Source organism: Marmota flaviventris, chromosome 2 (assembly GCF_047511675.1).
Source record: "Marmota flaviventris isolate mMarFla1 chromosome 2, mMarFla1.hap1, whole genome shotgun sequence".
Lineage (NCBI taxonomy): Eukaryota > Metazoa > Chordata > Mammalia > Rodentia > Sciuridae > Marmota > Marmota flaviventris.
Window position 1 is genome coordinate 154,054,416 of NC_092499.1, and position 24,543 is coordinate 154,078,958.

At 41.5% G+C, this 24,543-nt stretch overlaps 1 protein-coding gene across 1 annotated transcript in view; it reads left to right on the top strand.

The window, feature by feature from the left end:
* Abhd12 (abhydrolase domain containing 12, lysophospholipase) overlaps nucleotides 1-24,543 on the top strand; it is an 87,080-nt gene that overhangs the window by 52,552 nt on the left and 9,985 nt on the right. The window contains exons 2-6 of the mRNA XM_027955872.2: nucleotides 8,382-8,506; nucleotides 16,501-16,606; nucleotides 18,563-18,682; nucleotides 21,914-21,944; nucleotides 23,509-23,554. Of these exons, the coding sequence (XP_027811673.1) occupies nucleotides 8,382-8,506; nucleotides 16,501-16,606; nucleotides 18,563-18,682; nucleotides 21,914-21,944; nucleotides 23,509-23,554 (428 nt within the window). The remainder of the gene's footprint in view (nucleotides 1-8,381; nucleotides 8,507-16,500; nucleotides 16,607-18,562; nucleotides 18,683-21,913; nucleotides 21,945-23,508; nucleotides 23,555-24,543) is intronic.

Consider the following 24,543-nt stretch of genomic DNA (forward strand, 5'->3'; position numbering starts at 1 on the left):
ATATATATATATATATATATATATATATATATATATATATATATATAAATATATAAATATAAATCAATAGTACTTATTTAATATTTCCAATCTTAATAATATTAATATACACAATCCAAACATGAAGGACTGGTCTTAAATACATTTTCATTGTTGTGCAAAAGTCATTACCATCCATTTCCAGAATTTTCTCATCATCCCAAATAGGAGCTCTACAACCTCAAAACAATAACCCCCTGTCTTCCCTCCTCATAGTCTCTAGTAAAAACTTTTGTCTCTATGAGTTTGCTTATTCTATGCACCTCATATAAGTGGAATCATACAATATTTATATTTTTGTATCTGGCTCATTTCACTTAGCATAATGTTTTTTTTAAGTTCTTCCATGTTACAAACATGTATCAGAATTTCATTCCATTTCATGGCTGAATAATTTATTTTATGTATATAACACATGTAACTGATCTGATCATCTATTGGCGGGTACTTAGTTTGCTTTTACTTTGTAGTTATTGTAAATAATGTTGCTATGAACATTGGTCAACATATATCTGTTTAAGTTCTTTGGTGTGAGATATATCTCACACCAAAGAATATATATATAAATATATATATATATATATATATATATATATATATATATATATATATATATATATCGAAATAGAATTACTAGGTCATATGGTAATTCTAAGTTAAACTTTTTGAGGAATGGCCAAACTGGTTTTCATAGCAGCTGCATTATTTTACAGTTCTACCTGGCTTGCTTTGAGACAGAGTCTCACCAAGTTGCTTAGGGCCTTGCTAAATTGTTGAGATTAACTTTGAACTTGGAATCCTCCTGCTTTAGCCTCCCAAGCTGCTGGGATTACAGGCATGCACCACCTTACCTGACCTGGTTTGCTTTTAAGCTACAAGAATTTTGTGTTCATGAATTCTCTGTTCATACGTGAAATTTTTCATTCTCTTTCCCATTATGCTAAAGCCAGCTTTGGTTTTGAATGGTGTCTCACCTTATGCTCCTTGTTTTATCATAGATCGTATAATATGATAATTATCTGTTTCTTAAAAGTCAGAGTAAAATGCCTTTTAGTTTGTTGGTGTTTAGTGGCCTACAGGGATGTAATTCTTGAAAGCATTTCCTAATACTTTTTTTAAGACTAGGTTTTATTAGTTTGTTTTTTCCTCACAGTTTGAGTGAATGTCACCATTTATGTTTTTAATAAAAATGTTTTTATTTTTGTATAGTCAAAATTTTATTAGCTTAGCAAAGAACACAGTACCTTTTTGTTTTCAAATCTTCTTTACTGTGGTTATCTGATCTTTCTGATCCCTAATTTTGTATAATCATCTTTTCTATCTTTCTAATATACAAGTATATATTGTCAATTAGAGCTGGATATGTGACTTGCATATTCAAGGCCTTGGGTTTAATTCCCAGCAACAGACACACACACACACACACACACACACATCAATCAGATGGACATGGTGGCTTGTGCCTGCAGTCCCATTTACTCAGGAGGCTGAGGCAGAAGGATCACTTGAGCCTAGGATTTCCAGATCAGTGAAACTCCCATCTTAAAAACAAATAAATAAAAATAAATAAGTGAATGATTTTCAGACTTGCTATAGTGATTTATTTCTGACATAGCACTGATCAAACTTTATTTTCTCAACAATTTTAGGTTTACAGCATAATTGAATGAAAAGTACAGAGGCCATTATCAACATCCTGAACCATAGTGGTAGTATACAGAATAGTTTTACTGCCCTAAAATTCTTCTGTGCTCTGCCTGTAGAGTCCTTCTATACCCCAACCTTTGTCAGCCACTCATCTTTTTACTATCTCCATAATTTAGCTTTTTCCAGAATGTCATATAGTTGGAATCACACAGTAGTTGTCCTCTGTTCTGGTGCACTGAGGGTTTTATCATAAGTGGGTATTGGATTTTGTCAAATGGATTTTTATGCATATATTTTATGACCATGTGATTTTTCTTTTTTAGCCTGCTGAAGGGAAGGATTACATTAATATAATATGCTTAACTATAGTTTAAAGAGGATTTTCACCTCTAACTTCATGTGAGATATTGGTCTGTAGTTTTCTTGTAATGTCTTTGTGTCTGATTTAGGTATTAGGGTAATGCTGTTCTCATTTGATGAGTATGGAAATGTTCTCTTTTTTTCTATCTTCTGGAAGAGATTATAGAGAATGGGATCTCTTCCTTAAGACATTTGGTAGAACTCACAGTGAACCCAGTACTATCTGTTTTGGAAGGTCATTAATTATTGACTCAGTTTGTTTAGTAGGAATAAACCTGTTCAAATAGTTTGCTGCTTGTATTTTGAGAAGTTGTGTCTTTCAAGGAATTGGTCCATTTCTTCTGTATTATCACATTTGTAGACAGAGTTGTTTGTAGTATTTCTTAATCTTTTAATGTCCATAGAATCTGTAGTGATGTCTCCATTTCTGATATTAGTAATCTGTGTTCTCCCATTTTTTCTTAATTGGTATGTGTAGGGGCTTATCAATTGTATTGATTTCTTTTTCTTTTTCAGAGAAACAGCTTTTAGTTTCATTGATATTTTCCTACTCTCTGTTGAATTTCTCTTTTTGATTTTTCTTATTTTTCTCTTAATTTTTATTAGTTCTCTTCTTCTGGTTATGTTGTATTTAATTTGTCTAGTTTTCTAAGCTCAAAGCTTACAGGTTTGGTTTTAGATCTCCATTCTCTTATAATATTGCTTTCAGTGTTATAAGTTTCCTTGTAAATAGTGCTTTCACTGTATCCCACAAATTTCAATAAGTTGTTTTTTCATTTCCATTTAATTAAAAATATTTTAAAGTTTCTTTTGAGATTTCTACTTTGACCTGGTGGAGGACCTGGAGGGAAACTAACAAAAGCTCCCCACTCCATTCCAACCCCTTGACTGTGTTGACCTCATTCCTTTGGTAAATCTGAGAAGAATTGTTGATTTTTTTAGTTTGTTCAGCTTTCTACTTTTAAAATGGAGTGATAACATCTGTGCTCCCTTATATGCCAGATCAAAAATCAGATATGCTCTGAGAAACATTCTGAATCTCTGCATGACTGAATCAAATTAAACTGATCTGAACTTACTCTGGCTTTGAGGGGTTAGTTGTTGTTTGTTTTTTGTTTTCGTTTTTTATTTGGTACTAGGGATTGAACTCAGGGATAGTTAACAACTGAGCCAAATCCCTCTCCCTCAACTTACTCTGTTTTTTGATCTCTTTGGAAAGACTAAGGTATCTGACCTAATTTTACATTCTCTTTATTCTAAGAAACACCTTAAATTGATTTGTAGTCCAGCCCCTGCTTGAAAGATAGTGGGTTGACATCATATACCTTATAGCAAAACCTCATAAAATGTTTATAAATCTCTTTCCTTTTCCCGGAGTTCCCTGTGGGTTCTGCCACATCTGTAGACATCTATGTCATTGGTGTGAGAATAACACTGCCTTCCAGATAAGGACACACTCACACACACATGGTGTGAGGTATCAGTATTTGAGTTGTTGGATCCCAGAGAGGCAAAAGGCCTGAAGGATGTAGGACCCAGAAGAGTGGCTGGCTTATGGTCTGGTTCAGAAATGGCTCATTATCTTGTCACCTGCAGGAACTGCTTAATGTTGGCCCAAATCTTCCCCACCTCCTCTACTGGCTGCCAACTTCCTTCTCAGAAACTTGACCTTGCCAGGCCCCTTCTTCACCTGCTCCATTCCTTTCGGCTGCAGAGTGCATCTCCCTCAACCTCTGTTTTGCACACATACCAAGCAGTTCAAATAAGGGTTGCTGTGTGTTGCCCCCTATACCAGTGATATAGTTATTTGTTCATGGTCTTTATCAGACAAGTAATCTTAAAAGAAAAACATCTGAACAGGCTGTGGCCAAAATTTTGACCCTGCACTTGGATATGTGAAGTCTGAAGAACCTTGGATCTCTTTGATCAAACCAGGTCCCACGTAGGCAAAGTTGGCAGTGTGTTCCCTCAGCCACGTGGGCAGTGTTCATTCCTACCAGTAATCAAGAACAGCAGCTGCTTCCAGTGAAGAAGGACTACAAGAAAAGCAGTAGTACCAGTGATAAAGAAAGTTTTCTCACAAATAGTCACAAAAATGACACAATAAATAGGTAGCATTAACTTTTTAAAAATTGGAGAAAGTGATATCCCCCACACACACCCCCCCAAAAAAAAACTTGTATCTTTTTAAAAAATTTTTCTTCTTGGTCAGTTCTTTTTAACTTTTTAAGGAACAGATGATTCCTGCCTTTATAGATTATTTCAGAATATAAAGAAGATAGGGCTATCATGTATAACTAAGTAAAACAAATTTTAAAAAGAAAAAAAGAAGAAGATAGGGCTAGGGATATAGCTCAATGATAGAATGCTTGCCTAACATGCATGAAGCCCTGAGTTCTATCTCCAGTACCACAGAAAAAAAATAATTTTAAAAAATTAGAAAAGATAACTGCCAGGTCATCTTCTGTGGAGGTGCAGTCCTATAATCTCAGCAACTCAGAAGACTGAAGCAGAAAGATCTCAAGTCAAGGCCAGCCAAAGCAAGTTAGTAAGACCCTGTCTCAAATTTTTATGAAAATAAGAAGAGCTGGAGCTATAACTCAGTGGTAAAATGCTCCTGGGTTCAATCCCCAGTATGAAAAAAAGAAGACAGATGCTGCTCATTTCCATCTATGGAGGAATCATCACCCTGAAATATTCAGCTCAAGAAAGAAACTATTAATTTTGCAAATGAATAGAGATACTTTTTAGGTAAAATAAATGTCTCGGGAGGGAAAAACTGCCAGTGTCCTAGACATCTTTCACTTGGTGTCTTTCATTAAGCTTAATTATTTTGAGAATATCTACATGGTTACATGTAGCAATAATTTTCTCCATTTTCTTGGTATTCCATTCTATGTACTTAACCTTTGGTTTGTTCATTCATTGTTGGATGTTGGGGTGGTTTCAGTTTGGGAATTCAACTTCCATGAACATTTTGAAATACGACTTTGTATGTGTATTTGCTTTTCCTTCTCTCAAGGCATAAGATCTCAAACTAACAGAACACATTACAGTAGAGCAAAGAATAAGTGAGCAAATTGTGGGAGGACACAGGAGTGATCACAGGTGGCCAGAACAGAGGACTCAAGCACAAGTTGAGCCTTTGGTGGTAACACATTTGATTACAAGCTATTTCTTTTCTTTTCTTTTTCTTTTTTTATTTTTATGAACTCTCCATTTCTTTTGGAATCAAGTCCTGAATCCCCAGCCTCTTTTGACCACTTACATTAGATTTATATTCCCCCTTGCAGAGCGTTTGTGCACAGAGGGTTATAATAGTGTTGCTGATTTTGTGCCAGGATTCATACACATGCTTCATATGCATTATTGTGTATAAGCCTTTTAGGAGCCCCGCAAAGGAGATGCCATTATTTTTTCCCCCTTCCTCCATATTTATTCATTCTCTTTCCTGCCCGCCTCTGCCCTCCAGTGCTGGGAAATCAAACCAAACTCAGGGCCTCTTGCATGCTTTGCAAGCTTTCTACAACTTAGCTAAGATACCAGTTGAGACACCATTAGCATCCCCACTGTGCTTTGAGGAAAAGCAAGGCTCAACCAAGTTAAGGAACCTGCCCACAATTGTGTGACTAGACAGTTGGCTGGTTGGATGTTAATCCAAACTTAAGATCTGGCACTTTCAAACACAATATTGTATACCTTTCCTCACTGCAAGGGTAGATTATGAATAGAATTTAAAATGCCATTTTAAACTGTTCTCCCACATCTAATTAATTCCTATATTTCTTAGTGTGTCAGCCCAGTGACTTCTTTTGGATTGCCCAGACTTAGTCAGATCACACTGTGGGGTGTCTCGAGGCACCAGGTATCTCTCCCAAAGCCTGCCACAGCCTTGAGTCTGCCTTACTGGGCTGTGAGCACAGTGCCTGTGTGGATACTGATCTTTGCTGCCTGATTGTCTAATGCCTACAAGATGCCAGATGTTCAGTAGTGACTGCCGAATGATCCTAGGGTAAGAGTAACTTAATAGCATTACCAGATATGAATACTTGTCATCAGTTTTATTGAGGTATTTGTATAAGCCTTGTTAACTTATTGTTTGCATTTGTTTTATTTAGGTATTATTTATTTATTTATAGTAAAATTGACCAATTCACCTTACTTTAATGAGTCTTTTTTTTTAAACTGTCTTTTGTGTGGTAGATAATGCTTTCTCTCCTTTTTTTTTAACCTTTATTTTATTTGTTTATTTTTATGTGGTGCTGAGGATCGAACCCAGCTCCTCGCAAGTGCTAGGCGAGCGTACTACCGCTGAGCCACAATCCCAGCCCAATTTAATGAATCTTAACAACTGTGTACAATCATGTAGTCATAGCCACAATCAAGATAAAGAATACTCCCATAACTTCAGATTCCCTCATGTGCCTTGCGTTTGATTTCCTTCTCTATCCCAGCTCCTGGCAATCATCATTCTTATATTTTCTGTCCCTGTTGTTTTGCCTTTTCTAGAATTTCAGAAAAATGAAATCATAGAGTCCATAATTTTTTGTGAATGTGTTGTATACCTTGGCATATTGTTTTTGAGGTTCATCTCTGTTGTTGCATATGTCAACCATTTTTAAAAACCACCTTAATTTTTTTAATCAGTCCAGAAATAAGAAACCAATTCCAATAATGTTTAGTGTGGTGAAAGCAGCAATTCTCAAAGTCTGTTCTGCACACTTGGGGGTGGGCCCCAAGATCCTCTGTAAGTTCAGTGATTTTCATAATATTGAGATGTAATTTACCCTTTCCACTCATCCAAGTATAAGAGGAGTTTTTCAAACACTGTGCATCATGTGATACTACAACAAATTGAAGGCAGAAGCTGATAGGATCCATCTACCTTCTGTTGAGCTGCCTGACTTAAGGAAATTTATAAAAATGTGAATGCCACTCTTCTCACTAAAACTATTTGTGTTAAAAATAAAATAGAACTATTTTTCATGACAAATATTAATCATTAACGTGTAATGGGCTGTTTATTATTTTTAAATTTTTTAAATATTTTTTTAGGTGGACACTATATCTTCATTTTTTGTTTGTTTGTTTTCATGTGGTGCCAAGAATCTAACCCAGTGCCTCACACATGCTAGGTGAGCACGCTACCACTTGAGTCACATCCCCAGCCCAACTGTTTATTATTAATAGATAAATTGATACACTTTTTTTTTTTTTTTTGCAGTGTTAAAGATGGAACCCAGGGCCTCGTGCATGCTAGGCAAGTGGTCTGCCACTGAGCTGCATGCCCAGCCCTAGACAAAATACCTTAATTTTAACTTTTCATATGATGGATAATAATTCATAGAAGCTATATAAACAGACATTTCTGTAGAGAGGTGCTGAGACCAAGCAGTGTAAGAATCTTTGGATTAGAGACATTTTTGATAAGGCCTCAGGAAGAGAAAGGAGAGATTCTGATGCTGGGGAGGGATAAGACAGGGATCTTAAAACCCTGGGGTTACTGAGTGTGAAGGGCCTAGAGAAGGGATGGGGCCCAGGGGTAGGCATAAATGCCAGGACAGGGCTTGACAGTCACAGTCTTGTTCTCAGCCCTCTATCATCTCCTTGGACCTGGTTGGACAGGTTCTTCTGATATCCTGATTGTACATGCTTCCTACAAATAGCAAATGAGTAACTAACAAGGGCAGTTGGTTCACAGAAGGGTGACTGCAAGGCCCAGAGAAGGCTACTGTTTGCTGAGATGAAGTGGCAACTGGGCTATGATGTCAGGTGGGGTGCTTTCTAAGTCTGCTGTGTGCTGGATGATGATGATGATGATGATGGTTATTATTATTATTGTTACTAATACTACTGTTATTATTATTGGTACTGGGAATTAAACCCAGGGGCATTTTACCACTGACCTACGTTTTTAGCCATTTTTCATTTTGAGACAGGATCTCATTAAATTGCTGAGGCTAGCCTCAAATTTGTGATCCTCCTGCCTCAGTCTCCTGAGTCACTGGGATTACAGGTGTGTTCTATGCTCCTGGCTGTCTGCTGAATTCTTACCCAAGAGCAATCATAAGAAATCAATAGGATTGTTTCTTTGGCTTTCAGGAAAAATAAAGACAAAAACTCTCCTCCTACTCAATATAATTCTAAACTCAAAAGACTCTCTGAAGTAATTATTTTGACAAAAGCAGATGGGAGGCTACTATTATTACTGGCAATATTCTGAGGAAAAGATGTGTGTGATCCTCCTCATTTAATGACTTTACCAGTGCTATTAATAAACAGTGACAAAATTGGACCTACTGATTTTTAATCTTTTAATTACTTCTCTTTTGCAGACGAAAGGGCCTATGGTTCCGACTGAGGAAGATACTTCTCTGTGTTTTGGGGTTGTACATTGCCATTCCATTTCTGGTCAAACTATGTCCTGGGATACAGGCCAAATTGATATTCTTGAATTTTGGTAAGTGGTGTATGTCAAATTTTTAATAAATTCTAGAATTTATTTCCATAGTGATGTCTGATTTTAGTGTTTTTTTTTTTATTTTAGTTGAGATTGAAGTTGTACCTAGTAAAATTTATAAATCTTAAAGGTACAGTGCATAGTTAGGTAGATAGTTAGAGCCACCACCCAGTTTAAGAAATAACACATTTCCATTGCTCAGGAAATTCCCTATGGCCTTTCCCAGTTGTAATGATTTTGTAATGATGGCTTGCCCTTCAGTGCTGCATTGTGTCCCACAATGACTGTACTGTGTTGGGTGTTGGGAACCTGTCTTGAGCTGTGGTGAATAAAATGTTGACGATATAAAAAGTCATCTGAAGCTGCCATGTTGGAGATGATTTGTCACTTGTACAGTATAGGAAGTTAACTGTCCTTGGAAAAAAATGACCAATGAAAAATTTAGCAACTTTAAAAAAATAGTAATAATATTAATTAGGCCTTTTCTTTTTTTCTTTTAAAAAATGTCTATTTTTTCCTCCTGAACAACACCTTGACACACAGGCTGGGGATGTAGCTCAGTGGTAGAGTGTGCTTGCCTAGTTTATATAAAGCCCTGGGTTCCATCCCTAGTACCAAAAAAAAAAAAAAAAAAAACTGACATGGTTTGATTTTTGTGGAATTTCATGCTGGCCTTATAAGTGGTATAGGCTCTTTGTTAGCTTGGACCCGGTGTTTCAAAGTTGTTTTGGGGGAAGTTGGAAGAAATGGTGTGAAAGTATCAAGCCTATGAGACAAAAGGCAGAAGGTAACCAGATATGGGAACAGTCCCTTTGGGAGAATCATTTCACACTCAACCCATTTACTGCATGAAATAAGTCCTTGAAAATGAACGTGGACATCATTGGAATTGGATGAGGAGGGCTCTACACAGGCTGCTTGCCTGCTCTTTTGCAGGGTTGGTTTGAAAAGAGTGACTTTGGCCCTTGTGTGGATAGAAGCTTGATTCTCAGGAAGCTGGACTTCATGCTGTAGAAGCAGCAGGAGACTCTGTCAGGATTAGTGGGAATTGCAGGGAGAGGGTAGATGGGAGGAGCTGTGAGGTGCTGGTTGATGTGGATAGATGTGTGGCTTAGGAGATGCAAAGCCAGGGATTGGTGGAAGGTGGCAGGCACCTCTTTAGTGGTGCAGCACATTTGGGCTGTCAATCTATAACAGACTTAAATCACAGAAACTTGGAGACGACTGACTAACATGGAATTTCTGCTCCCAACCCCCAACACTGTTCTGTTCCTACAGAGGAACAGAACAGTGAGGCCAACATTTAATGCTTTGTAAATCCAAATCAAGGTTTTTATTTTGGTATGTTATAATAACTGTAAAATACTTTCTACTAAGAGACACATTTGGTTTTTCTTTTTTCTTTTTTTTTTTCTTTTTGGTACCAGGGATTGAACCCAGTGTTCTTAACCACAAAGCCACATCCCAGTTTTTTTTTTTTTTTTATTTTGAGACAAGGCCTCACTAAGTTGCTTAGGGTCTCGCTAAGTTGCTGAGGCTGGCTTTGAACTCACAGTCCTCCTGTCTCAGCCTCCTGAGTCGCTGGGACTACAGGAATACACCACCATACCTGGTGACATTTGATTTTTCTAATGGAAAAATTAGCCAAACTTCTAGAAATTTATGCTTACTAGAGGTTTTACCACTGTGAGAAGCACAACTTAAAAAGAAACTACGATATACTAAAATCAAGAAAGCTTTATTTTTCTGACATTAATGCCCCTTAAATATAAAAAGAAGAGAATTGGGGGTTCCATGTAAACACAAAAGCACAGGGCTGCAAATTTGCTAGTGACAAACTTGAATGGATCCTGTATGGTCATTTTAACTTTGCTGGCCCTTTCTTGCCTCAGGCCCCTGGGGACAACAGGGATGTGTGAGGCATGTTATCCCCTGGGGCCTGGCATACTGTGGGGCCTCAGCAAAGATATGAATTGAATTTTCTTTAGGTTATTTATTGGGTTACTTTAGGTATAGTCCACAAATTTTGCCGGGCTGCTTTCCTAAGAAGATGGCAGATTGTTCCACCAGAGTAGAACTCTGGGTAGAATTAGCCTCTTTGGCACAGAGGGGAGGGCTGTGCATGTGCATTGGGGCTATCACAAGCCCCCAGGGAAATATCAGTCCTTAACACTTTCCTTTACATGTCTGTTACATGGAAGTAGGAAGCTTATGGAAGGTTTTCTTGGTTTTTTGGTTTGCTTTTTATCTCATTATTTTTTGCTCTGCTACGGAACAAATCCAGGCCCTCGTGCATTGCTAGGCAAGTGCTCTGCCACTGACCTACACCCCCAGCCCTATGGCAGTGTTTTGTTTTTAAGGGAGATTTTTAGTTGTCAAATAGATAAATACTGGTTTGGGGCCTCTTTTGAAAAGTTACTCAAAAATCTGGCACTAGAAGCAGCAGTTGGACATTTCCTGCATCTTCACCCACCTGGGCACCTGCCTGTCTCTATACAACACATTCAGAACTGAGGAACCCTGGTCTCCAGGCCCTGCCACCCTCCCCAGGCAGCTGGAATGGGTCATGACAGCCCTTGAGGTCCTCATCAAGAATAGCCTTTTGTTTGCTGGGAGAAAGGGACATTCTCTGCACAGCTGCTTGAGGCTCCTGGCTTGTCAGTTTTTCTGTTCTTACTGTGTCAAGGTTTAAATGTCCTTGCCCATCTTCCCTGCTTTAGAGGTAGAGGAGATGGTAGTTTGGGCGCCCCCTGGTGGTGACCTGAAATTTTGCCTTAAGCCAGGAGAAGGCCTGTGTGGAGGGAGGAGGTACCTCTCTGCCACAGTCTGGCTGGGCACAAATGCCGCAGTCTGGCTGGGCACACAATCACGAGCCACCACACAGCTTGTAGATTCAAACAGCAACTCTTTATTCCCGAACTCACACCGGCACTCTACAAACACGTTCTGGGGAAATCCACGTTCTCTGCCCAAATCCACCTTCTCTGCCCAAATCCACCTCCACTGGGCTTCTATCTCCAAAATATACTGTCTGAATCCCGTGAGAACTCAAGGGGAACTCAGGCAGCAGGATACGCCCTATTCCCAGCAGGAATAATCTTAAACCTTAAACCTGGAACCTAAACCGGGAACGCCCTAATCCGCCTTGGTCCTTGAGCAAGGTCACCTACATTCAATGTCACTGCAACATGGGGTACGCTGGCAAGGAAATTGTCATACCTACTTGGCTAATGGCTCCCAGCACCTCTCTTCTTATCTCCCCCAGATTGGTATCATGACCTGGTGGCTGGCCATTTTGACATTGAAGGAGCTATAACAATCTTTTGGGCCCCAGAACATGGTTAATATGGTCTTAAGTTCATAGCAAATCTGAAACCAAACTTACGAATCAGATAAATAAACTTTAGAAGCATAGCATCTGAGATTTTTTTTTAATATTTATTTTTCGAATGTAGTTGGACACAATACCTTTATTTTACTTGTTTATTTTTATGTGGTGCTGAGGGGCGAACCCAGGGCCTCGCACATGCTAGGCAAGTGCTCTACCACTGAGCCACAACCCAAGCCAGTATCTGAGATTTAATGCATTAGTCTACTCTAAATACATTTTCATCAGCAAAAAGAATGTCTTTTGTGGTTTTGTGTTTTGTTTTTGTTTTTACTGTACTAGGGACTGAACTCAGGCCCTCGCCCTTGCTAAGCAAGCGTCCTACCACTGAGCTACATCTCAACCCCTTTTAAAATTCTATTTTGAGACAAGGTTTCAATAAGTTGTCCAGGCTAGCCTTGGACTTGAACTTGGGATCCTCCTGCCTCAACCTCCTGAATAACTGGGATTACAAACATGCAACAGTAAAATATATCATCCTTCTAAAACAAACAAACAAATAAGTTGGTCAAAAACTCTGAATAGCTTAAATAACAATAAAAGTCTCTCCGAGAAACTCTTTGCTAACACTGTAGTATCTTGTTTCTCTCGTGTGTGTGTGTGTGTGTGTGTGTGTGTGTGTGTGTGTCTGTCTGTCTGTCTGTCTATCTATCTATCTGCTTTTCAATACTTGGGACTCCAAGTCTGATTCCATCCAAAATATGTCCAAGTGAAACCTGTCATCTGTGGTTTGGGAATCTGGAATATGTTCCTGGCTGTCATTCTGCCCTCCAATCAGGGATCAGGATGGCATATCCGAATGAGAAGTAAAAACAGACTGTTAGTTCAGAAGCCAGGAAAATAACTCTAGTCTGCGCACATTGCCTCGGGCCTTTCTTGGAACTAAGTTAGATTCCTATCCCCAGCTTTCTTTTCTTCCTTGCAAAGCAGTCCATGTTAACTCCCTATAGTTGTCTTTTTTTATCCGTTGGCTTCCTGGGGAAGCCCCTGTATCCCACATCAAGTAATTAGAATTTGATAAAACTCAGATAACCTGCTCAGTCTTTTCCTTTGTTGATACCACACCTGGTACCAAGTCTGCTCTGTTACTCACAGTGATCAAAATGACATGAAGCCCCGTACTAAAGACCCTCAGGCCATCACAAATGCCTGTCACAACTCAGTGGTGTTACCAGTGTCACCTTTTACCCAATATATTTTCCAGATTCACTACAAAAAAATATGACAAGTTGGGCAATATGGTGCACCCATATAACCCCCAATACTTGGGAGGGTGAGGCAGGAGAAGGATCCCAAGTGCAAGGCCAGCCTGAGCAACCACATGAGACTATGTCTCAAAATAAAATTAAAAAGGGCTGAGGATGTAGTTGTAGGACTTGCATAGGTAACATGCAGAAAGGACTGGGTTCAATTTCCAATACCACATAGACACACAAAAAGTATTACAGAGTAGGTTGCTTTCTATTCCTTTCACATGTTTATTCACTTACTCTACTAAGTGCCTGTATATGCAAGATCTTTTCTAAATCATGCATGTTGATGTCTGTGGTTGCTGATAGCAACAGCATAGCCAAAAGGTAGATAATGAAAAACTGGGGAAGAAGCCTAAGGACTCTGGCCCAGCAGCCACAGGTGAGTCCTGCTTATCTGGGTGTCAGGGACCTACATGTGGATTTTCTGGGCTGTGCACTCAGCCCTGTTTGAGGTGAGCCTATAAGAAACATTCATAGAGAGGAGTACCCTTGCCCAGGGGCCCACTCATGTGGTGCTGCCCATAGGCCATACAATCTGTCCCTGCTCCAGTCTGTATTAAGCAGGAGGTTGGGCTCCAGTCAGCATTTAGTCACTAGGGCCTCAAATGGCTGATTGCCAAGGGAGATCTGATCATCTGGGAGGTTAGAGGATCCTATGTTCACCTGGTATGAGCCAGCAGGACTGAGGCACTTCTAGCCCAGGCATATCTCTCAGCACTGTTCAGGCCAGCTCCACCTCACACACACCCTGTCCTTCCCTTGCTTGGTGACATTTCTGCTTATTTAGTCCAGCACTGGCTAAGTGATTCTTACAGCCACCAGTCTCTGGAGCTGTTTGATCCTGGAACTGACCAGGCCTCATGTCAGAGAGTCCTCACATTAGAGGACTGCTAAGTAAAAAGGGTGGTGTCCACTGAACTGCAGAGCATTCATTGTGCCTCCTCTAAATCTAAATAAAAGGAAATTTGGAGACCAGCTTCCTAGAATGAGGCTATCTAGAATAAAATAGGGCCTCTTGGTTCCTGAATTTCTTGGGCTTGGAAACTTTCTGGATTAGCGCTAATCCTCAGAACATTTGGCAGTGGCCAGGGAATCCTCTTAGAATACCAGGGCAGTGTTTTAGTACTGGCCTCCTTCTTTGGACAAGAACTGAGCAAGATCTGAAGCCAAGCCAGCAGAGGCCTAGTGCATCAGCCCTTAATTGACACCACCCTCCATTTAGTTGGGGGGTGGAGAAGGTCAGTTCCAGCTTCAGAGGCAGACCTACTTAAATGAGTCTGGGTGTAGGGATTGACAGTGGGCACCAGGTTGGAATACTTAGTTTTATTAAGGGCGTCATCTTACCTCACAGTTGTTAGATGGTGACCTTGCACATCAAACCTTAGCTTTCAGGTTCCAAAAGCGTGCAATAGAGCAACAAAGTAGAGACATTGGAGTGGGCCATGAAGTGGAATCACTTTCTAGGCCTTCACTGGGTCCTCCTGCCAGGATAAAATCTGAGCTCCTTTATTGTGGTTGTGTCCATTTCTTGGGGTGCCCTAATAAATACACAGACTGGGAAACTTAAAACAGAAATTTACTCCCTCACAATTCTGGAGGACAGAAGTCTGACAGTAAAATGTCAGCCAGGCTTGCACTTCATCTGGAACTCTGGGGTAGAGTTGTTGCTGCCTCTTCTATCATCTGGTGATGGCCAGAACCCCTTGACATCCCTTGGCTTGTAGATGCATTGGTCCAGTCTCTGCCCCATCTTCTCATACACCTAATGACCTCATTTAAGCCTAATTACCTCAATAAAGATCCTGTTTCTGAGTAAGGTCAAATTCTTAGGTACAAGGCAGTAGGACTTTAAAATATCTTTTGGAGGGACATGATAGCCTGTAACAAGGACACTTCAGGAAAGCTTTTAAAATTTAGTCTGCTTCTTATTGAAGAGATGGATTAAGAAGTTGGTGGCAGAAACAACAGTCCAGTGGAAGATTTGTCTCCTGGCATGGTATGGGGTAGACACTCGGGAGTTTCTGGGAAAGGAGCATGTATGTTCCCATGTCCTCGTGAGTCAGATGGTTCATTTATTCAGCAAATGTTCCTCAAGTCTTGGCATTTGAGGAAGTGAGAACTAGACATGCACAGTGCCACATGATGTATGAGGTTAGTAGTGAAACCCTCTCTTCACCAAAGAAAGCAGTCAGCAGCTAGGGCTTCCTCCTAAAGACGAGGTTATGCCACACATCAGTCTTTGTCGCTGTGCCTGCTGTTTTAAGTGAATAAATTGCTTCTCAGGGTTTGTGGGGTTTTTATTTGAGTTTTTCATTTTCAATTAAATTTATCTTCCAAAGGTTGTGTTTGCCACAAGTAATAAAAGTACCATGGCATATAAGGGAAAAATTAAGCATCCCCCCCGACACACACCTGGCATATATCTTTTTGTATTTTCCTGAGCCACACACAAATGGGTTGTTTATGTTGACTCTGATTGTGTCTGCAGTAACAGGGTGGGGTTGCATAGTACCTTGTGCAATGGCTCCTTTCCTGCTCCTCTCATCTGCCTTTGTGTTCTGGATAATCCTCAATCTAAAGGCCCCATGATTTTCCAGTTTGGGGCAACAGTTTATTCAGCCCTCATTCTACTGTCAGGTGACCTCTTCACTATAGGACTCCTGTTACCTCATTGCATTCCCAACTTTACTTACTCTGGACAGGGTTCCATGAACTCATTTATTCCACTGCCCCCACACCTCATTTTTTTGCTGTTCTTCCTGCATTAAGTGACAGTATTAGAAACTTTTTACTTCCTGCATTCATTGGATCCTTGGGTCCTGTGGATCCAGCCCCAGAACATCTCATACATCACCCCTTTCCCATCAGCCTTCCACCTACGCCAGCCCACACCTCCAAGCATAGCTTAGCTGAGCTCTTATGCAGCCTCCTCAGGCCTGTTGAGGACATTTTCTTCATTCTCTTGCATCTCCTCACACCTTGAACAACCTCTCTGTTTCCAGGATCTGCTCAGATCCCATCCTTACTGCAGTATCTAGGAAGCTCTTAGTGCTCCAGAACCCTCAGACCCATCCCTGCCTGGGCCTAGGGGGTCCCATATGGTAGGGATCCTGAAGAAATAGTACTTTTACTTTTTGAGAGCTTCAGCTCTGCTGTAAGCGTTGTATTTGTTGACACAGGCGTATGTGTGCAGACATGCATTTTATGAGTAGGTGTGCTTTTGTGGGTGTGCATGTACATGCATGTATGCACTTGTGAGTGGGTTATGTGTGAGTGTGCACGTGTTTGTGCATGTGTGTACATGTCCTTCCTCCCCCACTAACTGTGATTTTTATCTCCTTGTCCCCCCACAGTGAGGGTTCCCTATTTCATTGACTTGAAAAAACCGCAGGATCAAGGTTTGAATCACACATGCAATTACTACCTCCAGCCAGAAGAAGATGTGACTATTGGAGTCTGGTGAGTGACTGCAATGCAGCTGCAGGGCTGAGGCACCAACTTTGGGGGCCTCTCCAAGAGGCTAGGAGAGACCTGCTTAGCTCTGCTAGTGTCCTTGACATTAGTCTCCAAAGTGTTGCTTGCTCACTTTTACCTTCACCCTTTCCTATTCCACACAGAAATCTCAGCTAAATTTGATCCTGATGGTGCAGTATGAAGTGGCATCAAACTCTGTCCTGAGGTTTTAAAAACAGCAAAGGCTTTTTAAACTAGATTATTTTTAAAAAGCTTTATTTCCAAGGTAAACAAAAAATAAGCTAGAAATAAAGAGAATGTAAGCACATAATTGCAAGCACAGGTTTGAATGTACCTTTTCAGAGAAGTAAATATCTAGCTACTGAAAACAATTTGATTCATTTCCACCTGTAGCACTTCTCAGCAGTGGCAATGGTAGTGTTTGCTGTCTTCTAAGTATTTTCTTTATTTGCCACAAATTTAAACTGGACTTATGCCCTGTGACTTCTCTTTGTCTCCTTGGAATACACTTTAATGCTTTGGTTTTTTGTTTGTTGGTTAGTTTTTTGGTTTGTTTGTTTATTTTATAGATAGATAGATAGATAGATAAGCACATGTTACTGAATCAAAGCTGACCAGTCTCACTGTGGCATTTTTTTCCCCCTCAGAAGCAGCTGTGAATCACTGCCTCTTTATCTAGCCGGGTTTAGTTTTCAGTAGCCATAGAGTCTCTTTCCACTGTCTCAGAAAACTGCTGTGTATGTGAGAAGTTTGTAAATGAAATGCCTTGAGTAGATAGATTCCCAGTGTACACGAGGGGACACTTCTAATAATGGTCCTTAGTAAAGAACTTTAAAGAAAAAGGGAGATTTTTGTTCTTAGAAGTTCGTTGTGGGATTAGAGTCTTTTGTCAGTTTCTGATTTGATTTAATCTGTCAGTCAGTGACACGTGTTCCTGTGGGACTCCTCACTTTCTTATGTCAGAAGCTTGAACTATTTTACTCAGAGCTATTTTATGGGAATGGTTTGGACTCCACTGATGAACATGGATCTGTCATATTGCAGGAGAGGTGTTTATGGTGGTGGTATTTAAGTTTAAAACACCAACAACACCTACATAAATTATCAGTTACCCCCCCAAAATTTTAATATCAAGTCTCAAAGTAGCAACAGTCATACAGTGTATTTCTGGGTGCCAGTCTCTGCCCCATTCATGCCCTGTGCCTTCATGATGACACCAGAGCCTCAGGATATAACAGACTCCATTGACAACTGCCCTCACCATCATCTCATCAGTCAGCATCCTGAAAGAAAGGCTCAAGTGCCACCTGACAGCCATTCTTGGCCATCAGCTTAGAATGCCCATGTCAACAAGTTGAAGGAGAGGCCCAGAAATAGGACCTTTTCTGCTGCCTAGAAGCTTCCTAGAACTCTATCAGGAGCCCAAAGTTTGGGAAGGATTGTGGATTTAGCTCAGTGATAAAGTGCCCCTGGGTTCAACCCTCCAGTACAAAAAAAAAAAAAAAAAGTATCTCTCTGAAAGAGGAATTTGCTAAACAAACTAATGATCTCAGTTGATTGAGATCATGGAATGAGCCCAGTTGATTGTGAACATGTCTCTGCATCCCATGTTGTCCCAGCTCTGCTCCAGAATTCAGGCAAGCTCTTGCCTACAGAAATGGCTCCCCTACCTTGTTAATTGTTACCAGTACAAGCTTTTGAGGCCCATGGCCAATCAGGAAACACTTCTTCTGCAGCTGTTAGCATAAGCCTTCCAGCTTGCAGATCCTAGTTATTTATTCCACTGATGGGAAATGCTGCTGCCCTACTCCATCCTTATGTAGGTAATGAGCTACTTTCTGCTTTCTGAGACTGGAGCTACCTCTGTAACCCTGCCTATAGTTAACTATTGTGTGCAGAAGAGGTATCTATCCATGCCACTCCCTCTGCTTCTGTCTCTAGGCATACCATCCCTGCCGTCTGGTGGAAGAATGCCCAAGGAAAGGACCAGATGTGGTATGAGGATGCCTTGGCTTCCAACCATCCCATCATTTTGTACCTGCATGGGAATGCAGGGACCAGGTGAGGTAAAGGAAACCACACAGACAGTGCATCCTCCCTGCAGAGCACATTTTCTTTCTGGAGTAAGAATGTACTGCCCCCAGGCCACTAGGAGCAAAACTAGAGTCCTACAGATTTAGTTTACATTGCAATGAGTGAGAATGTCCCAAGAATGAAGAAAAAGGCAGAGTTCTTAGGGGTGGGGGAAGGCTGGAGTTTAAGTGAAGTTTACATAAGGCAGAACTTCTCCAAAAGGCTCTGGCAGAACTATGTGCAAAGGACTAACAGGTCTGGTTTGCAAAGCATACCTGGCTCTGCTTCCTTGGAGACCACAGTGTTGAGCAACTGTGGGAAGCTGTGCCCAGTCAACTTATCTGAAGCCCATCCCTGGGTTGAGATGGAGGAGGAGGCCACCCAGAGGGGGATGTTTCCTATTTCCTGCTATAATATTAAAGGACAAAATCCTGTCCCTGTGTGATTTAGGGAAAAGAATTTCTCAGAAGGAAGGAGGATGTGATAGTCACTCAGAGGAAGGGTCCTGATGACACTTGACAGTGGCTACAGTGCGTCTTGGGGGAAATGTCTCCTGTCCACTTACCACTGTTTTTCTCTGTTTATTATCCCCATCTGAGATTGGCAGGCAGGTCTGTACTACCTGTGAGATAGCTTCAGGGTACAGACAGGGGCAGGAGAGAAGGCTGAAGGCAGAGGGCAGCCAGCAAAGACCCCAGCTGATGTACGTGGGTATGCCAGTCCTCTTGGGCTACCCATCATGGGATCAGCTCTCTGGAGGCAGCTCTGACACCAGCAATGCCAGCATGTCCTAACAGACTTGATGAAATACAAGGCCATATGGTTTTATCATAGATGCTTCTCATGAGTGAGTTTAACAGCTCATCCTTTGAACTGGAGTTGCTTTCCCCACCCAAAGACAGCTGATGCCCCTTCCACACCACATGATGTTGTTCAGAAGAGCCTCTGTGGAGTGCCCACAATGGGGGAGGAAGGGAGATGCATTTTCTGTGTGAAGTATTGTTTGAGAACCCTAAAGTCACTGTTTCTGCTGCTTCCTTAGGTCACCTCTGACAGCCAGAAGGAGCTAGCAGGGAGGCAGGGTGCCCCCACAGGGCTGGGGTTGCGGTGGTTGAGGGGGAGGATATTTTATAGGCAAAAGTATCAGAGAGAACAATAAAGGGCCCTTTCTAGAGAGAAAGCAGGCCTGGATGTCAGTACTGCAAAGCTGTGCAGAGGGTATTACAGAAAGCCCAAAAGCACAGCCCACAGGATGGTCTCTGTGCCAAGAACAGAGTGCTTGGCTACTGAGTCACGTGTGCCCAGTGCATTTTGTTCTCTTCTTTGTGTGGGACAAGCTACAGAGGGTTTCTCTTCTGCTTTCCAAAGAGCAAGTGGCTACAAACAGCTCTTGTAGCATCTTTCTATAAATAAGAAAACTATAGTCGGCAGTGAATAAGGCACAGTTCTGCAGTTCCAATCACATGTTTGGAAATAAAAAAAAAAAACCAGACAAAGCCTGTCTGTAACTTCAGGTTTGAGAGGAAATGTGACTTTCAATTTGTCACCCTCCAAAGACCACCTGTGTTACAGGTCCACCTGTATTCTGCCTGGTTCTGTCTGCACCCCTGTCCTCAGAGCCCCTTCTTTAACTAGATTCCCCCAGGGAAGACCTCCTAGAGGGTTTTGGGATCCATTAGTTTCCAGGATCACAGATCCAGATCACTTCCAGATTCTCTCAGCCCCTATTTCTTTCATTCATTCATTCATTCGTTTGTTTGTTTATTTATGCAGTACTGGGGGACTCATGCCTGCTAGGAAGCCCTCTGCCACTGAGCTACATTCCCAGCCCCTTTTATTTTTTTTATTTTGAGACATGATGTTGCTATATTACTGAAATAGCCTTGAACTTATGGCATCAACCTCCTAAGTAGCTGGAATTCCAGGCATGCACCACCATACCTAGCAGCCCTTTTTCCTCTTAACTTTATAGAAGGAATTGAGAAAACAGCTACCATGAACTCTTCCAAATTTAACTAAAAATATTTTATAGTATTTATTCCTGATTTTGGAACCATTCCTTTTTATTTTTGCTTCTGCTCTATATTGGCTTTCCTCCATTTCATCATTGTTTCACTGCAACATTACTGTGCCACCACCACAGCCATATCCTACAAATGGACTCATTGATGCTTGTTGATCCCTGTTGTGGGGTCTATCCACTGCAATAGCTGAACAACTGGACAGAAAATGGAATGAGGGATAAATGGTCATTATACAGAGAAGTACAAATATGTGAAACATTTAGTGCACTGAGCCTTAGAAATGAGAGATGCTTCAAAAGCTGAGGTCTGCTGGAGAGGGGCTGGAAGCCTGCCATCCCCACATACTATGGTGAGAGGCAAGGTTCTCCTGATGAAATACTGCCAGGTCACAGTGATACATGCCTCTGTGTCTACAGGTGGGGCAAACATGGGTGAAGAGACATCAATACAGGCTGGCCACAGCAGTAAAGCTGCTAGCACAAGGTAGGGGGAGCCAAGAGATGAGGACAGAGAGCCTCTGCTAAGCAGAGCACTGACTATCTGCTGAGTCCTAAGGAAATGTGGAGTAGGACAAAAAGGTACCCATCCAGGTTTCGTTGGGGGCACAGCTCTGGATGCTACAGTCCTTGGATGCTAGAAAGCTAGGGAGGGGCTAGATGGCAGGGGTAGGAGCAAGTGTGGGCTTGCTCTGTTTCCTTTTGTGTCTTTTGAATGTGGAGCTGTAGGTATGCATTTCCTATTAAAAATAAAAGTACCTAACAATAAGTAAAATAATTAAATAATTTAAAAATGCTCCTCAGCCAGGCACAGTGACCCATGCCTGTAATCACAGTAGCTCGGTAAGTGGGAGAATCACAAGTTCCAAGCCAGCTTCAGCAACTTAATGAGGCCCAAAGCAAATTAGCAAGACATTGTCTCAGCATAAAAAATAAAAAGGGCTGAGGATATTGCTCAGTGGTTAACCACCTCTGAGTTCAATCCCCAGTACCAAAAAAATTTTTAAAAGTCAGTACTGCCAGAGGCAAGATTGAGGCCACTTAGGAAACCTGAGAAAGATTAAAAGAACCAAGAAAGAGATCATCTGTCCAGTATAGGTCCCTCCTTGGAATGGGTTTGGGATCCCAGACCCTCCAGGATTGACTTGGACATCATTCTCTGAGGTGGGGCACTAACACCCACTTCCTGTTCCTTTCAGAGGAGGCGACCACCGGGTGGAGCTCTATAAGGTAAGTTTCCACAGCTCGCTGGCCAGAACGAGCAGTACTGTTTTATTCCAGGAGGCAGAAACAGAGGGAATCACTTGAATTAATAACTTGTAACGGTAGATGTGCTGTATGGTAGTGCCTGGCTGATTTTACCAGGGTTTTTCCCATTATGCTGCCCCTAACTGGCCTCTAAAATCAGAATCCATGCACTTTGTGAATCATCTCCTAACTATTGGCAAAGTGTATGAAAGGTATTTAATTTTTTTGTTTTATTGGTACTAGGGATTGAACCCAGGGACTCTCTACTACTGAACTACATCCCCAGTTCTTTTATTTTTTATTTTGAGGTAAGGTCTCACTAAGTTGCTGAGGCTAGCCTTGAATTTTCAATCTTCCTGCTTCAGCCTTTTCCCAAGTCTCTGGAATTACAGGTGTGAACCACCATGCCTGGCTTGTTTGGGGTTTTTAATGTTTACTTATTTATTTTTTGAGTGCCCTGGATTGACCATCCCTTGCCTTCTCTCAGGGGAGTGTTTTCATCTGCTAACAGGGCAGAAAAGAACATCCGCAGAGGTGTGGACCAAGTCAGGAAAGGCAAGTGCCAGAGAAATTACCGGTGCACTTGAGGTTTCTATCATGGAAGTAACTCTCCCTGACCAGGTGCAGGAGGCATGCTGTGTTGTGCTCTGAATGCTGGCTCTGCAGGGGGCTGGGAATGGGCAGGAAGCACCAGGCTGCCTGGGAGAATGGCACCAGATCTTCCCAAATACAGGGAAGTGGCAAGTAGCTGTGGGTTATGGTAGTGGCATAACAGCCTCCACATTGCTCTGTTCACACCCCAACCAGGGCACAGAATGATGCCTGGAGGCATAGCTCTGGATACTACAGTCTGTGGATGCTAGAAAGCTAGGGAGGGGCTAGATGGCAGGGGTAGGAGCAAGTGTGGGCTTGCTCTGTTTCCTTTTGTGTCTTTTGAATGTGGAGCTGTAGGTATGCATTTCCTATTAAAAATAAAAGTACCTAACAATAATTAAAATAATTCAATAATTTAAAAATGCTCCCCAGTCAGGCACAGCGGCCCATGCCTATAATCACAACAGAAAAAGTCAGCTGGTCTATAGGGATTTTTAAATAAGTAGTCATGAGAAAAAATTCAACAAAACCACAGAATCTTGAGTGATGCTGGGTTGCAGTAAGTGTCCTCAGATGGGGTCTCCATGCTGTGGATTTCAATTCTGTATGTCTGCTGTTGTGCTGGGTTGTTAAAGCTCTTTGGCAGCACCTGAGAGCTGTCTGCCCACAAGGAGGCTGACACTGAGCTATCCTGCAGCATGAACAGAGTGCTGTACTGGGTGCTTCAGCCATCTAAGCAGCAGAAGACGTGCCCTTTCCATGTTCCTTAGGCAAAGGAAGTCAGCACATCCTGCACTAGCAGATCCAAGCAGGAGTCAGTCTGCATGTTATGAAGACTCCACTGTGTACAAGGCACAAAGACAGAACTCTGGATGGGCTTAGAAGAGACAAGTTGTCCTCAATCAGAGATGCTTGGATTTGTTGCCAAAGATGTGTATTTTTCACATTTCAGGTGCTGAGTTCCCTCGGTTACCATGTGGTCACCTTTGACTACAGAGGTGAGATTTGAGAGTGCATCTGTGCACATTCCCACTTCTCCTAATCATATCTAATGGACATGCTTGCTCTAAGAGCCTATAGGTCTGGCAGCTTGCTTTTGTTGGTCTATGACCTGTGACAGTTGCAACCATGTCAAGGGTGGTGAAGGCTTTGGGTCTTTTCTGATGTGGGTCCAGAGAAATGACTTTTCTGGCAAAGCCCCTGACAGACACCTGAGAACACCTGGTAAGATAGGCGCTGGCACCTGGAAACCCCAACATGTGTCCCAGCAACATTTAAATGAAAAAAATATTGCCTTTTTTTTTCTTTTTCTTAACTGGATTCAAACTCTCCCCAAGCTGGAAATTAGGCAAATTTTATGCTCAGCAGCAGAGCCAGCCTTGTGAAGTAATAGAAATAGGAAATAAAATCATTAAGAAAGAAAACCAATTCTTCTGTACCCTCAGCACTTCTTTCTGTTTTGAATGAATCAGGTTTTGCTAGTAGACAAATCAAGAATCCACAGTTTGATGTACGCTACAAATATTCTACCTTAACAAGCAGTAGAAGTGCTTTGTATCAACAGTAAACAACCAATTTAAAAGAATACTCTTCCATATTTGGAAGAGCTTGGAAAGTAGTTCACTCTATCATCCTTTCCTCTTCCTGTTACATGCTGGACATCTTAGGATAATAATAAGGGGCCACTTCCTCTTTGTTCACCACCCTGTATGGCTGTCATGAAAAGCACCCCACAACACCTTCTCTTTTCAGTTCTTACTGCATCTCTGCATTTCTGAGTAGTATGAGTGACCCCCTAGTTCCACCTTTGACTTTTTTTCTCTGTCTCTATTCCTGTCTCTGATGGACCACCTCCATATTTCTGTCACTCCTCTATCTCTCCTTCTACTTCCATATTCCTATGTCCCTGTCACCCACAGGGTGTCTTGAGTCTTCAGCCTTACCCTGTCCTTCCTTACCCCTCCCTCCTCTGAGGTCAGGGAGCCTT